The sequence below is a fragment of the Callithrix jacchus genome, chromosome 3 (assembly GCF_049354715.1).
Source record: "Callithrix jacchus isolate 240 chromosome 3, calJac240_pri, whole genome shotgun sequence".
Taxonomy (NCBI): Eukaryota; Metazoa; Chordata; class Mammalia; order Primates; family Cebidae; genus Callithrix; species Callithrix jacchus.
In genome coordinates, this window is record NC_133504.1 from 89,328,825 (window position 1) to 89,347,552 (window position 18,728).

At 41.9% G+C, this 18,728-nt stretch overlaps 1 protein-coding gene across 7 annotated transcripts in view; it reads left to right on the forward strand.

Moving 5' to 3' along the window:
* The window catches only part of LEF1 (lymphoid enhancer binding factor 1), a 120,535-nt gene extending 102,674 nt beyond the window's left edge, over positions 1–17,861 (forward strand). For 4 of the 7 annotated variants that reach the window (XM_054253615.2, XM_054253617.2, XM_078366724.1 and 1 more), the window contains 3 exons: positions 2,673–2,721; positions 3,394–3,434; positions 16,658–17,861. In XM_054253615.2, coding sequence (XP_054109590.1) covers positions 2,673–2,721; positions 3,394–3,428 — 84 coding nt within the window. In that variant the 3' untranslated portion in view covers positions 3,429–3,434; positions 16,658–17,861. The remainder of the gene's footprint in view (positions 1–2,672; positions 2,722–3,393; positions 3,435–16,657) is intronic. The other 3 variants (XM_054253614.2, XM_078366723.1, XM_008992874.5) reach the window with 1 other exon arrangement.
* Positions 17,862–18,728: the final 867 nt, after the last annotated feature.

Here is an 18,728-nt window from a genome sequence, read left to right on the forward strand (position 1 = left end):
TAGTACTTTACCTAAAGATATTGTTCTTAAAATAACAGTACTGTACAGGATAGAATGAAGGTAAAATCGAGGCATTTAGTGCCACAATGGTAGCCTGATCCTCAGTGAAATATGTATGTCAATGATTCAATATTGAAATACCCTATTCTGTGACATAGATTTATAATTTCAATTTGCTTTTATAACTTTGGCTAATAACTGAGCTTTTCATAAATTAATGGTGCACAAATTTTCTTGGGTGAGATTAGCCAAATATTTATAATGTTAGAACTTTTCAGTTGAGTTTTTAATGCTCCCAATATCATATAGTCTGTATAATTTTAACAAAAAAATTTTTTTTTTTTACCATACATGAATGTTGGTTTTTGTGTATCTTGACATTAATACATCCAAACTACGTAGTTCTTTTTGCATATCATAAATGTAGTGTCTTTTGAAGAACTGGTTGATACCTAGAAGGTAACAGGTTATTTGACTTAGTGGTAGAGGCATAAAATGCAGGCCTCAGATGGTCACTGTGTGCCAGCTATGATCTAGGCATGTGTGAGTTGGGGAGCATGGTGCTGAGAGACCCAGGCGGTGCTCTGGGGACAGAGCCCATTACAGCACCTGTGAGGCATTCAGTAAGCAGTGAGCCCAGGGTCATGGGGAGCTCAGAGAGGAGCCCCAGCTCTCCCTAAGGGATGGACAAACAAGTGGGGAGCAGAAAAGGTTCATAGAATAGATATCACTTGAGAGATGTCACTATTGAGGGTTGAAGGGTAAATGGAGCAGGGAAAGAAGAAAGGGTGACATATAAGGTTCCAGACACACGAAACCACCTTGTAGTAACTTCTGAACCTTGCAGTAATTCCATTGAAAGGACCATGTGGATTCCTGAAAGAAGCATGCAACCCCTCTCTGCTCCCTGACTTCAGAGCACCTTTAATAATCCTGAAAGAAGACTCCATTGTTTTTGATGTGCTGTTTCTCAGGATCACTGATATCTGCTCTTGGCCTCAGTGTTTGTTAGGATGATTTTAGTCACTCTTCTGAAGCTGTACAGCCTCAATGGCCACGTGACATGAAGTACTATCTTGAGGTGCAGAAATAGGCACTTTTATAGAGCCACAAAATATATACAGTACAATCTTAAGGCTTTGTTTATTATTTGTTAATGTGATTATTACAACAGACAGAAGATAGAGATATTGAATATGATATGTGTTCTGTTTTAGTTATTTGAAAATACCTGATGCAGGTTGGTCATTTACTATAAGTGGACTATGGCTATACACCATTAAAATTATTATAATTTTGAGACAAGGTCTTGCTCTGTTATCTAGGCTGGAGTACAGTGGCACAATCATAGTTTACTATAGCCTCTACCTCCTGTGCTCAAGCAATCCTCCTGTCTGTGCCTTCCAAAGTGCTGGAATTACAAGTGTGAGCTACTGTGCCTGGCCTGGCCTAAAATAATAATTATATATTATATTTATTATTTTAATATTATTAAATTATTATTTATTTATTATTTAATAATTTATTTTATAACAAATTATAAATGATTTAATTTATATATAATTATATAATTTATATAATTAAATTATTTATTATAAATCTATTATATAATAAATTATTATAAATTATTTAGTATAAAATAAATTTATAATTTATAATACTAAATTAATAATTTATTATTTATAATAATTATAATTATTATTATTATTTGAGACAGGGTCTCATGCTGTTGCCTGCAGTGGCATGATCGTGGCTCACTGCAGCCTCTGCCTCCCCAGTTCAAGCAGTGCTCCTGCCTAAGCCTCCCAAGTAGGTGGGATTGCAGACGCACACCACCACGCCTAACTAATTTTTGTATTTTTAGTAAAGACAGGGTTTCACCGTGTTGTCCAGGCTGGCCTTGAACTCCTCACCTCAAGTGATTCGCTTCTCAAAGTGCTGGGATTACAGGTGTGGGCCACCATACCGGGCCTAAAATTATTTTTGAGGGCAAAGTAGTTATGAAGAAATAGGAAAAATTAGACCACTGTGAGTGGGATCTAAATTTTTAATTTGGCATTGAGATGATTTGGAAATACATTTAAAATGGTATGCATATCCATGTTATTTTGTCTGTCTTAGGAAGCAAGGTCCTTAACTGCCAGAAGTAAGTCTTTGAAATATCTTCATTTTCTAGGTTCTCTCATTCTCCTCTCCCTTTCTCCTTTGTTTTGTTGTGCCTGTGCCACAAGGCCTATGGTTACTTGATTAACACCAGAGAACTTTCAATTAGACAATGGAATTCACAGTAAGGTTTATCATAGGCACTACCAGAAGTGGGTTCTAAGTGTGGTGGTTAGTAAGAAGAAGAATGCCTCATTAAGCTGGCTTTCCTTTAAGAGGGTCCTATGGCCACAGCTTTAGGACATCGTTATCCATTTGTGGGTGTGTGTGTGTGGGTGGGTGTGTGTGTGCGCACCCATGGTGTCAATATTGATGTTAAATACGAAGCTATGGAGACAGAGGTCACCAGGTCACTGTTTTCTCCCATTCTCTTGCTCTCTAAATGGTGAGAGGGAGAGAGTGAGTCATCCTTACTGCTTTGTTGACCGCCTGCCTGTGCTTTTACATCACATTCATCCGTGTGTTTATGGTGCAATCTGTAGCCTCACAGTGTCCCTTTCTTCTTCCAGGGTAAGAAAAAGAAGAGGAAGAGAGAGAAACTACAGGAATCTACATCAGGTAAGCACCATGAAACTTTCCAGTCCATCCTCAGGCTTCTGACAAACAACTTTAAAAGCAGTCTGCATCTCTCTACACACTGCTTTCTTCTGTAACTGTAACTCGTGATTCTGTAACTCTGCTTTTTCTTCCTGAAATTCTTTTTAAAAATGTAAAAGACGTTCTTTTAAATGTGACTGTGTGAAGGTATATGTAAAAACTGTTTCCCAAACCCTGTCACCTCGATCCTGGTTGTTAACTGTGAGATTTTGTTTGTTTGTTTATTCATTTTATTTTTGCTTCTGTTGCCTGTGTTTACTTTGCTTTAACACTCTTGCTTTTATACTATTTTATCTAACTCCTTAAAGATACAATATTTTATGATGATTATGATATATTACTTGGTATTCCCTTGAGAAGCTCTTGTGATTTGGGTTTTTAAAAAATGTAAACATAATGATAGGGTTTGTCTTTCTTGTACATTAGTTCAAGACATCAGGGAGGTGCCATTTATTTCCCTTTTTTCTTTCATTAAAAATGAGGCCACTACTTGTACTGCACAAATAAAAATGGCTGGTATAAGAACCATGAAAAGTAAAGCAAACAAGTTCACATGATATTGTAGCTTCTACGTATTTGGAATGTACAAAAACCTCGTCAATAAAAATTTGTTAAAGACACAATTTTCTGCAGGTACAGGTCCAAGAATGACAGCTGCCTACATCTGAAACATGGTAAGAATGACTCTCTGGTCCTACTGCTGACGTTAGTTGTTATAAAAAGAGGCACTTGCTTGTGAATCTTCTTGCTCATATTGAGTTCATTCTACATTGCTCCTTAAAGAGGAGAACTCAGCAAAATCAAATTAGCACTTTTAAAAATCTGATGGTTTTTATACCGGCTATATATTTGCAATATAGTAAGCTTTTATCTTTTCTGTCCTATCCCTTTGGCCCATTTATTCTTTCTCCATTTCCTTTCCCCTAACTCCTTCTTCTAAACCATTTCTTACTGATAAGTGGCAAATTGGTCTGCTTAAAAAAAAAGAACACATGACAACACACAGTAAGCCAAATGCTGTCGTACTCAGCAAATCAAGGGTGGGATTGAGGAGTACCATTTTAGCCCAGGACTTAAAGTTTTTGCTCAGTAGAGATTTTTTTTTTCAATTGAAATCACATGTAGTCACTCAAAAGTAATTTATGTGTGTCTAGTCAGAAAGCTACATATGCTTTATATATTTTTTCTATTAATAATATGGCATGGGCCCTTATTTAACTGTATTTCTTCTATCAGGTATTTCTCTTTATTGGTAACCATTGCTAGATTTCACTCTAGTATGTATAAGTAATTTGTTTTTTACTGTAATTTTTAAATTTATATCCACATGACTGCTAGCCCAAGGAACCTGAAATTGTGATGTAAGTCTTGGTCTTTATTAAGCTTTGAATTAGCAGTATGCATACATGTTCTCCTGGTAACAGTTCTCAAAGGAGCTGCCTTTGGTTATCCTCTCTAGAAACCTACATCCAGTCAATCATCAGGTCTTCTATCCCTGCCTTTGGGGCCTTTCTTGAGCCTTGTCTCTCACACTTAGCACTGCCACAGCCCTGGTTCAGGTGCTCAGACTTTCCAGCTGGAGTACTGTAATACACGTTAATCATTTTTCTGCCTCCAGACATTTCTGTCTACCATTCCATCCTTTACCTTGATCCCAGAAGGATTTCCTGCAACTCAGATTGTGTGTCACTTCCCAACATGGAAACAGTTGGTACTTCCCATTGGCTGAAAGATAAAGCACCCAGCACTTAGTGTGTGGGTCTGCCCCGCCGTGCCCTTGTGGTTTTGCCCCCAGTCACTCTTGCTCTCTGCCTCTCCTCACTTTCAGCCTAGCTTCTGAGTCCTGTGCACAGTCCAAACAAAATTATTAGCAGTTCCCCACATGGCTGGAGGGCACCACACATGCTGTTCCTGAGCTGCAAAACCCAATTTCTCTACAGAGGAATGGGTAGACCTGTGCAATGTTTCTTAGGAGAAGAGTGTTCTCTTATAGTTCGTTTGGTCCTTGACTAAACCAAACCAGGTGGTCTTCACCTAAATTTTTAGAACTTAATTTTGGTGCTGAGTTTTCAAACAACTTGCCCAAAGGTGCCAGCAGAGATTTTGGTACCAAGTAGATCTGAATTTTAAATCAGTTGATTGCCTGAGCAATCTACTTCAGCTTTTTAATCTTCTTTTTCTTACCTGGAAAAAGGGAATATTGATACCGACCCCCTGCGGTGGTTGATGTGCAGGATTTGCCTGCGGCCGGCACAGTTGGAGCTCAGACACATCCTTTCTTCCTTCTGAGACCTAAGTCAAGGGCCCTGTCCTCTGTGAAGCTTTCTTCATCTTTATTCAGATTCCCCAGGTTTTTCCAAATCCTGTCACTGTATTTTTATGATATCAAAACTCTTCTAAACTAATTCTGAGTGACAAGCTTTCCTCCAAGTGAACAGAAGATCATCCCTTCATATAAGATCAAAAACTAATATAATCATTTTAACTTAGTGGCTGTTAGCTGAGAACCTCTTCTGAGCCAGCCACCTGGCTTGATTATTAGAAGCACAGATAGGAGGTAAGCATGGCCAATGACCCCCACCCCAGAAGCTCATGGCTTCATAATAGAAGTAAATCTAGTAAAAATCACAAGGTTTAAAAAAAAAGAAAAACTTTTAATTACTGAGCACCTAGGAATGGCCAGAAGGTTTTTCATGTTCTGCCTGTAAACAGAAAGCTCTCAGAAGGGCAGTGTGCTAAGGGCTGGTACCCAATTTACTTCACTTCTGTTTGCACCAAAAATCTGTGAAGCTAATTATTTTTATTAAAAATCATGCCAAAATCTACTTTTGTATTTCAGAGCTTGGTACTTGATTTGGTGTACTTCATGAATAGCATCCTATGGTATTTTAGATGTAAAAGGTAGCTATTTTTTGTCCTAAGGTGTATCCCAAACATCTTTCTCTAGGAAGTCACAGGTGTCATTGTGCTTTCTTGTCACTTATTTATATTTTTTTAAGGTTAAGATGTTACCTCTTTCCTGCACAAAAAAAAACAGAAATAACCCTTTCTCTCTGCCCTGCCCCTCAAAAATATTCTCAGGCCATCCTGCCGCTGGTGAGGCTCCAGTTGGTTGAGCTTCCTGTAATCAGAGTCTCTGATGTTGCCCTCCCTCTCATTCCCGGATCAGTCATGTAGCCTTTGAAGTCACTGCCCTGCACACCATCCAAGTTTGGACACCAGAACTGGCAGCTACTGGCTAAGAATTGGAGAGTAGAGAGGAGCTCAGATCCACCTTCATAAAGATTTCCATAAATTAGACACGATAATATTCCTGTTGTACCCTACCCCTTCCTTTGCAGGAATTCGGAAACTATTCTCTTTGTGTTGTAGCTAACTTTTTTGGTCATGATTCAGCGTTTATTGAGCACGTAAGATAGGCCCTGTGGAGACTTGAATGACCTGGAAATAGAGTGTTGGATGGAGCAAAGAAGGTCCCTGTTGTCACAGTGTTTGTTATGTTGCTGTGAGGGTAGTTGATTGAAAAAACGAACAGGAAAATATAAATAATATAATAAAAATTAATTAGGGGGTAACTTGGGGGTCTGCTTTTAGGTTGGATTGTCAGGAAAGGCACCTCTAAAGAGGTGGCAGTCAGAAATAACTACCATTACCACAGAAAAATGGAGGGGTCTTCTGTTCTGGAACAGAGCCCTGGCAAATACATGAAAGACAAAGGGAACACAGCATCATGTTATGAAAAGAGCAGAGCCCGGGAATGAGGCCACCCAGTCTTTAGGTTAGTGCTGGTGTAAATTGCGTAGCCTGGGACAGGTCGCCTAAAGCCTGTGGTTTATTGATGTAAGCAAAGGATTGTGCCCAGTGGCCTCTGAGATCCTTGTCGGTCTCTCCCTCAAGTCCAGCTTTCTGGTCTGCTTTGTTTTTGTGTGGTCTGCACTGCCTCCCAGTGTTATTAGGGGCACTCAGATCTCTTTTTTATTTTCTAATTTGTAGTCATCATTCTATGTCTGAGTGGCTCTGTATTACTGTAAATCCTCTGCATGACCTTGAAAATGGCTTATACATGACGAGGTTGTTCTTCAGTTCCTGTACAGATCAGCCCTTGTTCCCATTCTTCCTCCCCAGGATGGCTGCCTCACATCCTGGGATATTAGATGCATTGCCTCTAGTTACAAGGTCTGATTTTCTACTAATGTAATAATATGGTTCCTTATTTGCCATACTACAGTCATACTAGTGCTGACCTCACCTTCGAAGTAAGCCAGAGACAGATAAAATACTTGATTAGAACCAACCCTACAGGGTTGGCATGGTGGCTCATGCTTGTAATCCCAGTACTTTGGGAGGCTGAGGTAAGTGAATTGCTTAAGCCCAGGAATTTGAGACCAGCCTGAGCAACATGGCAAGATCCCTTCTCTACAAAAATTATCTGGGTGTAGTGGCATGCGCATATAGTTCTAGCTACTGGGGAGGGCTGAGGTTGTTGGATCTGTTGAGCCTGGGTTGTGCCACTGCACTCCAGTCCAGGTGACAGTGTGAGACTCTGTCTCAAAAAGAAAAAAGAAAAAAAGATTTTAAAAAATCCGCTGTTTAAACACATTTTGCTAAATAAAAACTTCAGCCTTTATTTCCCTAGGGCCAGGAGATGAGCAGGAGAGGTGCTAAGCTCAATATAGTAGTTAATGTTCAGTGCTTGGATTTACATTTTAAAAAAGATTGTTCTGGCTTTTTCTGTGATGGTGATGTTTGACAGCCTGGTGAGGTCGTTAATTTGAGAACTTGGGTCTCCTGGATCCTGTCAAGCTGTCCTCCAGAGCTGACAAGTTGCCAAGTGGGAATAGAAGCAGTATCTGGACCAGTGAGAGGACTGCAACCCTGAGGGTCTGCCAGGAGCTGTGCCTGGTGTCCAACATTTAGCCCTGTCCTCTTAAAGCAGCCAGGGAGTGTTAATATTTTCAGTGGTCTCACTGAGAAAAATATTTATTTCCTATGATTTTTGAAACTTAATCTGGTAAGTTTGAGACTTTCGCCTAATCTTTGTTCCAAATTCTGTTCCACAATGTAGTCACCAACATGAAGTATCAGTAAGCTTCTAGGTTGGTATGTTTAGTTAGAAAACAAAGCCAGGTTCTTAAAAATTAAAAGGAAGTTGGAGGTATCTGAAGAATTCTTAAACTTTGTCCAAGTCTCAAACTAAAAATTAAGGTTTCAGCAACTAGAAAGTGAAAAAATGCATCCTGTTTTCCATTCTTTATCTTTTGTAACATACTTAGAAACCACCCCAGATAGAATTGTTACCAAAGAAGCAGAAGAGCCCTGGGGATTCAGAACTCTTGGGGAGGAAGCAACCTCTAGGGAGAGGAAGGGGGCTGTCAAACTGGGGAGAACCAAGCGTCCCACGGCAGCCCAGGCAACACGTGGCTGCACAGCTCCCCTGGGGCACAGGTCGGCCTCTCCTGGGGAGATGTCTGCACCCTGCTCAGCACTGTCGCACACTTGGCCCGCAGTAGTTTTTTGAATAGTGACCTAGCCCCGTTTAGGGGGGACATTGTGCCACCACTTTACCACAGTGGTGAGGTCCTGTGAAAGCTACTGCTGGTGTGCTGTTTATCTTGTATGGATTGCCAGATTGCTGCCTAGGAGGTGGAGGTTATGGCAGCCCGGAGAGGCTCCCTTATGCATCTTTCCTGGGAATGGTCCAATCTGAGGTGATGGCCTTCCCGTATCTTCCTTCTTCCTTTTATGTTTGTGTTCACAAATCCCTGTGATACCTGTCACAGACTAGTAGGAAATGTATACAGGATCCACAAGGTGATGACACTTGACTACAGATAAGCTCAGGCTTGTTCTCATTGTCTGAAATAGCAGTGGCAGCATAATGACAGTGTGGTTAGACTGAGTGATGCATGGACTGCGGGTTTTCACATCCTGGCCATTGCGCCAGCATCCCTAGGTGCATTCATCGGAGCCTTTTGATTGCAAGTGCCAGAAACAAACCATGCTCACCTAAAGAGAAAGGGGAAATTTATTTTAAGGATATTAGTATCTTGTGGAAACCAAGGACAGTAGTACAGTTGAGCCAAAAAGAAGGGTAGAAATTGGAAAGCTGTCCAGATACTTTTCCTGCCTTTCCCATGTGCCCCTCCCTGAAAATCACTTCCTTCTTCGCTTTGCAGATTGACTTACTCAGTTCTTGGAGCCATATGTTCAGAGCACTCAAGCTATGTGTTGTTACAATATCATCTCCCAAAGAGACAATGATTCTTTCACATTCTGTAGAAGTGACTCTGGTTAGCTCAGCTTGGGTCAAACTTCTGTGCCAATCCATAATCAGCTGTGGCCAGAGAAGGTCACATTTGTATAAAATGGCCATCAGGAGATAACTGCTCTAACAGCGTCGGAGTTGGGATAATGGAGAGGAGAGATGGGCAGCAGCCTGACAGATGTGCACTGTAGCTCACTAGTAGGCTGTTGGTTGGGGTGTTTTTTTTGCCAATCAGTTTGAGCTTATGAGGTTGCTCAGGTTAGCCTTGAACTGATGACCTCGCCTTCGCAAGCACCACGACCTCCGGCGGGAGCCACTTTGGACCCCTGGTTGGGGTGGTTTTATCTAAGCAGCTGTGTGTTAATGAAGAAATTGGGTTAGGTTCATATGTACAGTGAAAGCTTTTAAGAATGGGCAGCATCCCTTCCGTCAATTCTCTTTTCTCTCCTTAATGATCAGAAGAACCAGAATTGTGTTTAAGTTGCGTTGGGAAGCAGAAACAGAGAAATAGACTTCAGGTAGCATGGTCGATCAGATGCCATTAAAAAAATGACAGCAGAGGAAGAGAAGCATGTGAGGTTCAATAAAACCCTCTTGAGATACTTCATGTTTAGTATTGTTCATGAAAACTGATAAAATGGAATTCAGATCAATGCACTAGAAGAGTTTATAGAATAAAAAAGAATTGATTTGAACAGAATTTTTTTTTTTTTTTTTTTTTTTGAGACAGAGTCTTGCTCTGTCATCCAGGCTGAAGTGCAGTGGCACGATCCCAGCTCACTGCAACCTCTGCCTCCTGGGTTCAGTCGATTCTCTTGTCTCAGCTTCCCGATTAGCTGGTACTACAGGCACATGCCACCATGCTCAGATAATTTTTTGTATTTATAGTAGAGATGGGGTTTCACCGCATTAGCCAGGAAGGTCTGGATCTCCTGACCTCGTGATCCACCTGTCTCAGCCACCCAAAGCGCTGGGATTACGGGCCTGAGCCGCCATGCCTGGCCTTGAACAGATTTTAATGGAACTTTTTTCTTACTGAGTTATGAGGAACTGTGTGGAAATGAGCCCTTGTGGATAATGGAGTTTTTCAGAGAACCTATATGGTTTACATCTTTAAGTGTCAAAACATGTAATTTTTAAAAACACTTTTGGATACAACTCTGTCTTCTTCAGAAGAGTACATTGAAATTGATTTTAATACGAATGCCTCATGCCATTATTTTACAGTGTGTATCACATATGCTACAAGGAGTATATAGTGGTTTATATAATACTATTCTAAATGACCCCAAATAATGTGGATTTTTAAGAAACTGCTTTTTAATAATTCCTTTTTGGCTTCCTTTGCTTTTGGGACTAAACCCTCTACCCACAGAAATATGTTTCTTCTGAGCTGTATGGATTTAGGAACAGAAAAATGAAGCTTAATTGAATCATATATAAATCAAAAGTAAATGGGGTCTGAGTTGGGGTGAAAGGGTAGTGCTCTTTAAGAAAGGCTAAGATGTGCTATTTCTGTGCATAAATTTCATGACATTATTATAATACCTTCAGGTCATTTGACTATGTTTTTCCTTGGCAGTGTTCTTCATAAATGAAGGTGCCATTTACTGAGAGTCAGATGAGTGGGGAATCCTGCTGCTCATAGCTGTCTATGACCTTTAGCAAAATAACTGTTCTTTTTGACAGAATGAGAGAAAAATTAAAAGCATTTCAGTTGAACACTACTGTTTGCTTTTTGGCTCAAAGTTTACATCTAGCCTAAACTTTTCTAAATGCTTAGATATCATTTTTGTGAATCTAGCTTTTTTTTCTTCTGTGAGATTACCCTATCTCAGCTAGCATCACACTTTTAGAAACATTCTGTTTCATGAGAGATACTTTAATTATTTGGCAGAATACTCCGTTGGTCTTCATTTTCTACCAGAAGTTCTGTAATAGTATGAATCTTGCTTGCTGCCCCAAATGTGTTGCATGAAGTTGGAGCAGCAGAAATGGTACCAACCTATATGGACCACCTGTCACACCCTAGGGGCTTTAGTAGACGCCTCTGCATGTGTTGCCTTCTCTCGTTCTATAGCAGCCTTGTTGGAGGTGGGGTTGGGGCAGGGACAGATCTCAGTCCTATCTGAACATGAGAAAACATCACTTGTCCAGGGTCATGCTGCTGGGTTGCAGGGTGACTTACTAGCAGCTCTGAGCCCCAGTTCTCCATCCTCTGCTGTTACGGCACTCGCTGTGCTGCTTCAGGGCGCCTGCCTGGCACTCGCCTGGCTCTGTACATATGTCTACTGCACCCTGCAGCACACCTGATGAGGTTGAGCAGCTTCTTATCTTCACTTTACAGATGAGGAAACATGTTTGGTACATTCAAAGTGTGCATGCCTAAGATTTACAGGTGGTAACCAATGGACCCAGGATCCAAACCCAACACAGGACTGTCTGTCCTCAGAGCCCACGCTAAGCCACACAGGTTATCACGTTCCTGCACTTACCCAGATGGACAGGGGCACACACAAATGTGGGCATAACTGTGGAAGGGCTTGGTTTGAAAAAAAAAAAGACAAAAGTATGCGCAGATCCTGTCACCTCATTTGTTGAAGGTGAACTTCACATCTTTAGTGTGAGAGAATGTCTGTTGAGAGAAATGTGGATTGGATGAAGAGTCTGGAGGTGAGTAGATGAGGGAGGGCTACCTCTAGCTAGTTATCGTCCTCTGGAAACACTTCAGCTGACAGAACTACAAAGGGCTTTTGAGGCTCTCTCCTTCAAAACTTGCTCAAGAGCATTTTTCCAGTGTTTCCGGTGGTAGGAAGATCTAGCGGTCATGACCTGCACCAGGAGGTCCAGCCTACAAATAGGACCCATGTCCTCACAAAGGGCACAGACACAGAGAGCTAGGCTGACCAGGAAAAGAAAACAGTAACTACAAAAAAATTCCCCTGGAGTAATTCATTAATGGTCACAGGCCTGTCTCAAAGTCATTTTGACATTGCCGAAGTCTGGTTGACCTGATAATTCACTCTGAATAGCCACAGGGAAAGAAGCCGCACGGGTCAACCTTGCCTTGGTAGAACCTGAATCCAGGAGTGGCCAGTGACCTGTTTCCTCCCACCTCCAGCGTCTGGGAATCTTTTTGCCTTAGAGCTTTGTGGTTAGGGGACTAACTAGTCTCGAATGCCGGGACTAAGGAGTCCTTCAGCTGCAGAAATAAAACCCAATGTTCACCTTCCTAACTACACATTTTCATTTTTCCTTTTTCTCAAATGTTGGGTAATGTTTACTGTCAAGGAGCTGAAGCTGGCTTTTGTAGGTTATATTTCCAATCTTAGAGACTTGAATTTGAAAGTTAACCTACTTGTTTGATTCTCTTTATTGTCCTTCAAACAGAGTGTGGTATTTTGGGGGTGGCTGCACTGTTACAGATGTAGACTGCCTCCATAAGAGGCAGTTGCCTAGGGAGGGGCAGACAGAATGATGGAAGGTAGGAAGGAGAGGAGAAAGTCAATGATATTTAGCTCCAAGGTATGGTGGAGAGAGCACGTGTTGAGAGTTCAGAAGCTCATTCTGCTGCCCAGTAGTTTTGTGACTTTTGGCAAGTTATTGAACCTCACACAGCCTCAGTGTCCTTATCTGTAAGTGGGTGGGAAGATACAAACTGTAATGACGATTATGTGAAATTCTAAAGTGCATGTTCCAGTGCCTGACAAATCAGTGCTCAGCAGACAATGTTTTTGTTCCTTCCCCCTCACCAGCTTCTTACAGACAAGACCACCTTCAAGTCAACGAGACTGTCACTTTTGTGGTGCCAGGAGGACTGGGGAATAGCCTGGCACTGAGACTCTCTAGGAGTCACCTTGGGTCAGTCACTTTTTGACCATATACCTCAGTTTCTGCTAAAACAACAGGATTAGACTAGCTCTGTCATGCTTGATTCCTGCTCTAGAAGTCTGTACCTCTCTTCCTTCATACACATATGACATTGTGTAACAGAAGAGTTAAAATCAGTTTTTCCCAAGTAGTGAAAATGGAGACAATTGGCATGAGGTGTGTGGTGTGCTGCTGGAATGCAGTTTTTGCAAGTTAAATCCGTCAATCTGTTCCCCTCTCATAAAACGAATCTCTAATATTCTCCCTTCAAACTGCACGTCGTTTAAGGCCCCTGCCTCTTGTTAGTAGCATTTGAAAGTGACGTACAAGGAAGAGGAGGATGAAGAAAGGGTCTCGTATTCCAACTCACTTTTTTTGTGTCCTCACCAATTCTGAACAAGGAATTGATATTATATGATGGGGCAGGGATGCATTTTGTTTCTGGAAACCAGCTTCGCTGCCCCTGCCTTGGCCTGGACAGCTTGAGCCCTAGTGGTACCCTGACAAGGCTGGCCCTTGCCTACTCCTGACCACACTCTGCCACCCCAGAGCTCATCCATAGGCTTGTCTCCTTGGCCTTCCCTGCCAGAGGACAGCCTGGGGGAGGCTGAGGAATCCCCAGAACATGAGCTGGCCAAGTGCTCTGCTTTTGGTTAGATTTTACATTTGTTTGGGCTGAGAGACAAGGAATTTCCCCCTTTCCGTTTCTTTACTCCAGAGTCAGGGTCTGTAAAGCCCTGCTGGCCCAGGGTCAATGCTATTGATCTCCCAGAAACAGGCCCACTCTTGAAATCTTTAGATTCACCTTTATTGCTTGGGGTCTTAGTAAGGGACTCCGCCCATTTGAGTTCCTGGTTCCATTTGGTTGGTGGGATATTTTGTCAGGATTGGAATTTGATCCAGGAGAGCATCGGCGGGGGTGGGGGGTGGGGTTTGGTTATATGGGGTGGGGTAGGGTCTTGTGCTGCCTTTGTATCCACAGTACAAATGGGTGGTGACTCCTGGTGGAGGGAGCCCAAGTCTGAACATATGTAAGATGGGCCTTGCTGCACTCCCTTTGAAGCGCAGCCGCAGCCAGGGAACAGTAATTGCTGGCTTTGATTGCGCAGACTTCACTGGTGGGTTGGGCTGTGCTGGGGCTCGCCTGGCCTGGCCCAGCTTCAGCCGCAGCCCCCCAGTGAAGCCTTAGATGTGGGAAAGCCCTAGCCTCTGGAGCCTCATGCCTGTGGTTTCTTGAAAAGAATCTGGACTGGACCTGTTTTATATCTGTAAAGCAATACCAGGCCCCCATTTCTCCCACTTGGAGGTAAGACTTGGTCTCCCCTGACATCCCTGAATTTTAAAAGAGCCACCAGGGACAAACTGCCCCATTTGATAGTGAAGGAATTTCTTTGCCTCTTTTTTTTTTTTTTTTTTTTAAAGCACTAGTTATATTATTAGGAAAGCATCCCTGGAAGGGATTAGTTGCTTTTTGGTAAGCAACTATACAGAAGATCTCTGAAGCCAACTTTCCAGGAGAATGTGCAAGGTGACCCCGTGGAATAAAAAAATAACAGGTGGGAAAATGTGAGACTATGGAAAGAAATGACCTTATTAGGATATACAGATTCTTTCTAGGCAAGTGACATATTATCCTTTAGGTAAATGGCCATCTCTGGGCACCCATGTTTCTGTTAATCACTATTTTACCACTTGTACTCAGCTCAAGAAGACAGGAGGAGAAGGCACCCTTAGGCAAGGCAGTGAAGGGACAGGAAGACTCTGGTTGAGCCAGAAGTGCAGGGTGCTGATTGGAGGTGGCAGCCCTGCTTGAGAATGGGGCCACAACAGGGCCGTGGAAGTTGTCTGTGCAACCCTCGGTACTTCAGGGTTCACTGTGCCAGGCAGTGGTGGGATGGCCCAACAGAAGGACAGGTTGTCCCCTCAGGCGTTCCTGGCTGCCAGTGGCCAGTTTACTCTGAGACCCAATGCTTGTCTCAGGCACTAGCTTAGGACTTCAAGGCCAGGCCTCATCAGGAAACTAAATGTTTTTATATCAGACTGAGAGGAAAACCTTCCCAGGAAGAGCAACCTGGACCAAGCCTTTGAAAATCTGTGATGCAAACTTATAATGTAAATAGGAATCTGTGGGGTGCCCTCTCTCCCACCCCAGGCTCCTCTAAAGCCCTGTTTCTTTCTCTATGGAAAGGCAGGATCCATCACAGCTCTTTGATCCTCCTACGTAAGGGATCCATACCTCCGTTTAGTTAAAATATCAGCATGCTATAGTGTTTTCCTGTTAAGCAGGGAATGAATGGTTAATTTTCCCAAGAGAATAGGAATTGCAATGGTCATCGAAAAACCTCAGTTGAAATAATTCTGTGTCTGATTTCCTCCTGTTTTGTTTTTGTTGATTGGTTGGTTTTTGCTTTTTCAGCAGCTACCCAGATACACAAAGAGCTTCTTTGCAGATTTGATCATTTTTAGGGGCAGCATTGGGCATAATTGGAACACAAATACTGGCTAACCTGCTTGCAGGGCTCCCTCTCTGCTGTGCACTTTGTAAGCACCTTAAGTATAGGAGCCAAACCTCTCCTTTCAACAGCCCGAGGGGTAGGTGTCCTCGCACTTCCCATCCCATAGGTCACCATCCTTCTGTGGAAAGTACTTCATGGACCGTAACTTGCCATCCAGAGTTTTGTATTCATCATTAAACTATGTCAGAGCTTCCCTTTATATATCTTTTATTTTCTTTTTCCATTCAAATGGAAGTGTACAATAAATAATCCACTATTATTTGAATGAGTTTCTAAAAGGAAACTTCTGCTTGTAACATGAATAGCACAATTACAGGCACAAAGAGTTGGGATTCATCTGAGGCTGTTCAGGGACCCAGATTGAGAAGGTGCTTCCAGCATCACTGCCACCAAAGGAAAGCAGCCTCCCCAAGTTCAAAGCCGCGGAAGCAGGTGCTCTCTGTAGTAGAGGAACGGAATTGCCATGCTTTTACTTTCCTTCTGTCTTGTCTCATCTTATTACAGTGTTACATTTTATTTTAATCACTTTTTAAAAAAATCTCAGATTATTAAACCTTTGGGGATGTGGGAATTCTTTTTTGAAAATCATTATCATGACCAATATCTGGCAACATTACTTTAACATACTTGCTGAGTGTCCTTTCCAAGGCTAACATTAGAGATCCTAGCTGTTAGGAAGGAAAAAAAAATCTTGAAAATTGTAAAGTCTTAAGCAAAAAGGGAGAGGTTTATATCCCCTGGACTGTGAATATGAGTGGACACAGCACATAACATCACGGGAGCTGGCAGTGCACTGTGTAATGTGCATATGTCTGTCCTATGTAGAATCATACGATGGCTTCCCACAGTGAACTAAAAGCACCAAACACTGCAGAATGACACATCTTTCCCTGATCTGGCTGTTGGCCGCCTTCCCTGTTTCTGTTTGACTCTTTCCCATTGGTGTTTTTCAGACTTTTTTTTTTCTTTTTACCATGACCCAGAGTATTAGCTACATTTCACATCATAACTCTGTGCATACATATACATGGAACCAAAGTAAAAATGTCACTATATTAACTCTGTAGTATACTCTCAGGATTTTTGGCTGCATAGAGCAGTTTGTTTTAGCTATCCATCCCCAAATCAACAAAATGGATTAATTAAATGCAGAGGTTATAAGATATGTACAGTATGGAATAGACGTTATAATCTAAAGACCTACAGCAAATTCATATTAATAGCATTTCATTTGTTCCTTCTTGAGGTGGAAAACGAAGCTCATTCCCGACATGCAAAGCCAAGGCAGCGACCCCAGGACCTCTTCTGGAGATGGAAGCTTGTTGAAAACCCAGACTGTCTCCACGGCCTGCCTAGTCGACCCCTAAGGAACACTGACACCAACTTTACCCTGTGGTCACTGCTAGAGACGCTGATCCATAAAGACAATCACTGCCAAACCCCCTTTTGTCTACTGCGAGAGCCAAGTTCCAAAATAAAGCATAAAAAGATTTTTTAAAAGGAAATGTAAAAGCACATGAGAAGCTAGCAGGCTGTGGGGCAGCTGAGCAGCGCTTCTCCCCTCATTCTGTGTGCACTTCCCAGAGCATCTTGCATCCAAACCGGTAACCTTTCGGCAAGGACAGTAACTTGGCTGCATTTGCCTGCCATGCGCAACTGGAGCCAGCAACCAGCACATCCATCAGCACCCCAGTGGAGGAGTTCGTGGAAGAGTTCCCTCTTTGTTTCTGTCTTCATTTTTCTCTCTCTTCTTTTCTCCTACAGCTTTTATTTAACAGTGCAAAAGGATCAGTTTTTTTTGTTTGTTTGCTTTTTTTTAAACTTGAATTTTTTAAATTTACACTTTTTAGTTTTAATTTTCTTGTATATTTTGCTAGCTATGAGCTTTTAAATAAAATTCAAAGGTCTGGAAAAGTTTGAAATAATGAAATAAAAAGAAGCCTTTTTCTGAGATAGCTTGTCCAATAAGTGGCTTCTCTGTGAATTGCCTGTAACAAATAGTGGCTTCTCCGTCCTTGTAAGATGTTTGATAGAGCTAAATAAATGTAATAGCCAAATCTACTCTGTTGGTAACCATTGGCAGCCCTGTTTCAGTTTATTTTTTCTTCTGTTTTCTTATCTTTTTTTAAACAGTAAACCTTAACAGATGCATTCAGCAGACTGGTTTGCAGTGAATTTTCATTTCTTTCCTTCTTACCCCCTTGTTGTAAAAAGCCCAGCACTTGAATTGTTACTACTTTAAATGTTCTGTATTTGTATATGTTTTTATTAGCCAATTAGTGGGATTTTATGCCAGTTGTTAAAATGAGCATCGATGTACCCATTTTTTTTTAAATAGCAAGGCACAGCCTTTGCCCACAACTGTCATCTAATGTTTGTCATTCCAGTTTGAGTTAACGTGCTGAGCATTTTTTAAAAGAAGCTTTGTAATAAAACATTCTTAAAAAGTATCATTTTATTAAGAGTGAAGTTCCTGATAACCTAAAATTGGTAATGAACTAAATCCACAAGCCAGGACGGAGCTGGTTTTTAAAGAGGAGCAGTCCATGACAGAGGGGTGCAGCCTTCTCCAGGGACAGGCCAGCAGCAGCGATAAAGGGGCACCCTGCCCTGTCTCCTAGACATGCAGTCCTCAAAAGCTCTTGTATAAACCATACAAGGGAGGGAGGGCCTCTTCCTCCTCCTTTTCCAGATGTAGGTATGAAACAGGGTTAAAGGCAAAAAGGGTTGCCAGGATTCAGTTGGAAGTGAGTCCTTTCCTGAGCACAGATTCTTGTGGGCTCCCACCATCTGGTGTGCTGCTCATTGGAAGGGCGCAGGTTCCGCCTCTCTTCACAGCTCATTGGTGTTCAAACTGGGCTTCCACATCGTGGGGTCCCAGTGGTGAAGGAATGTCATAACACCCCCACCTATCTTCCCAGTCAACATTTTCTAGGTCTTGAGTCATATTTCATAATTTTTACCTCACTAGTACATGTTATAAGTTGGTATCTGGTTAGGAAAAACTGTATTTTAAAAGTGAATATGTCATGGTCTTCCACAATGGTTTTCTATCCCTTCAGCTACTTTGAGAACCATGATCACTGGTCCAACTTAAACCTCTCTGCTGAAATTCTAGTTTGATTTCCCCTTTCTAACCTTCAGTGCAGCTGGGGAACAGCTGGCTCCCATACTTATAATAACCCTCCTCATACTGTACTTGAAGATTGCCATTAAATCACCCCTCAAATTTCTCTTCTCCACGCTAAGTAGTCCCAATTCCTTGAACCTTTCATCATCAGTCCTTTAATCATTTTCATTACTATCCTCTGGAACCC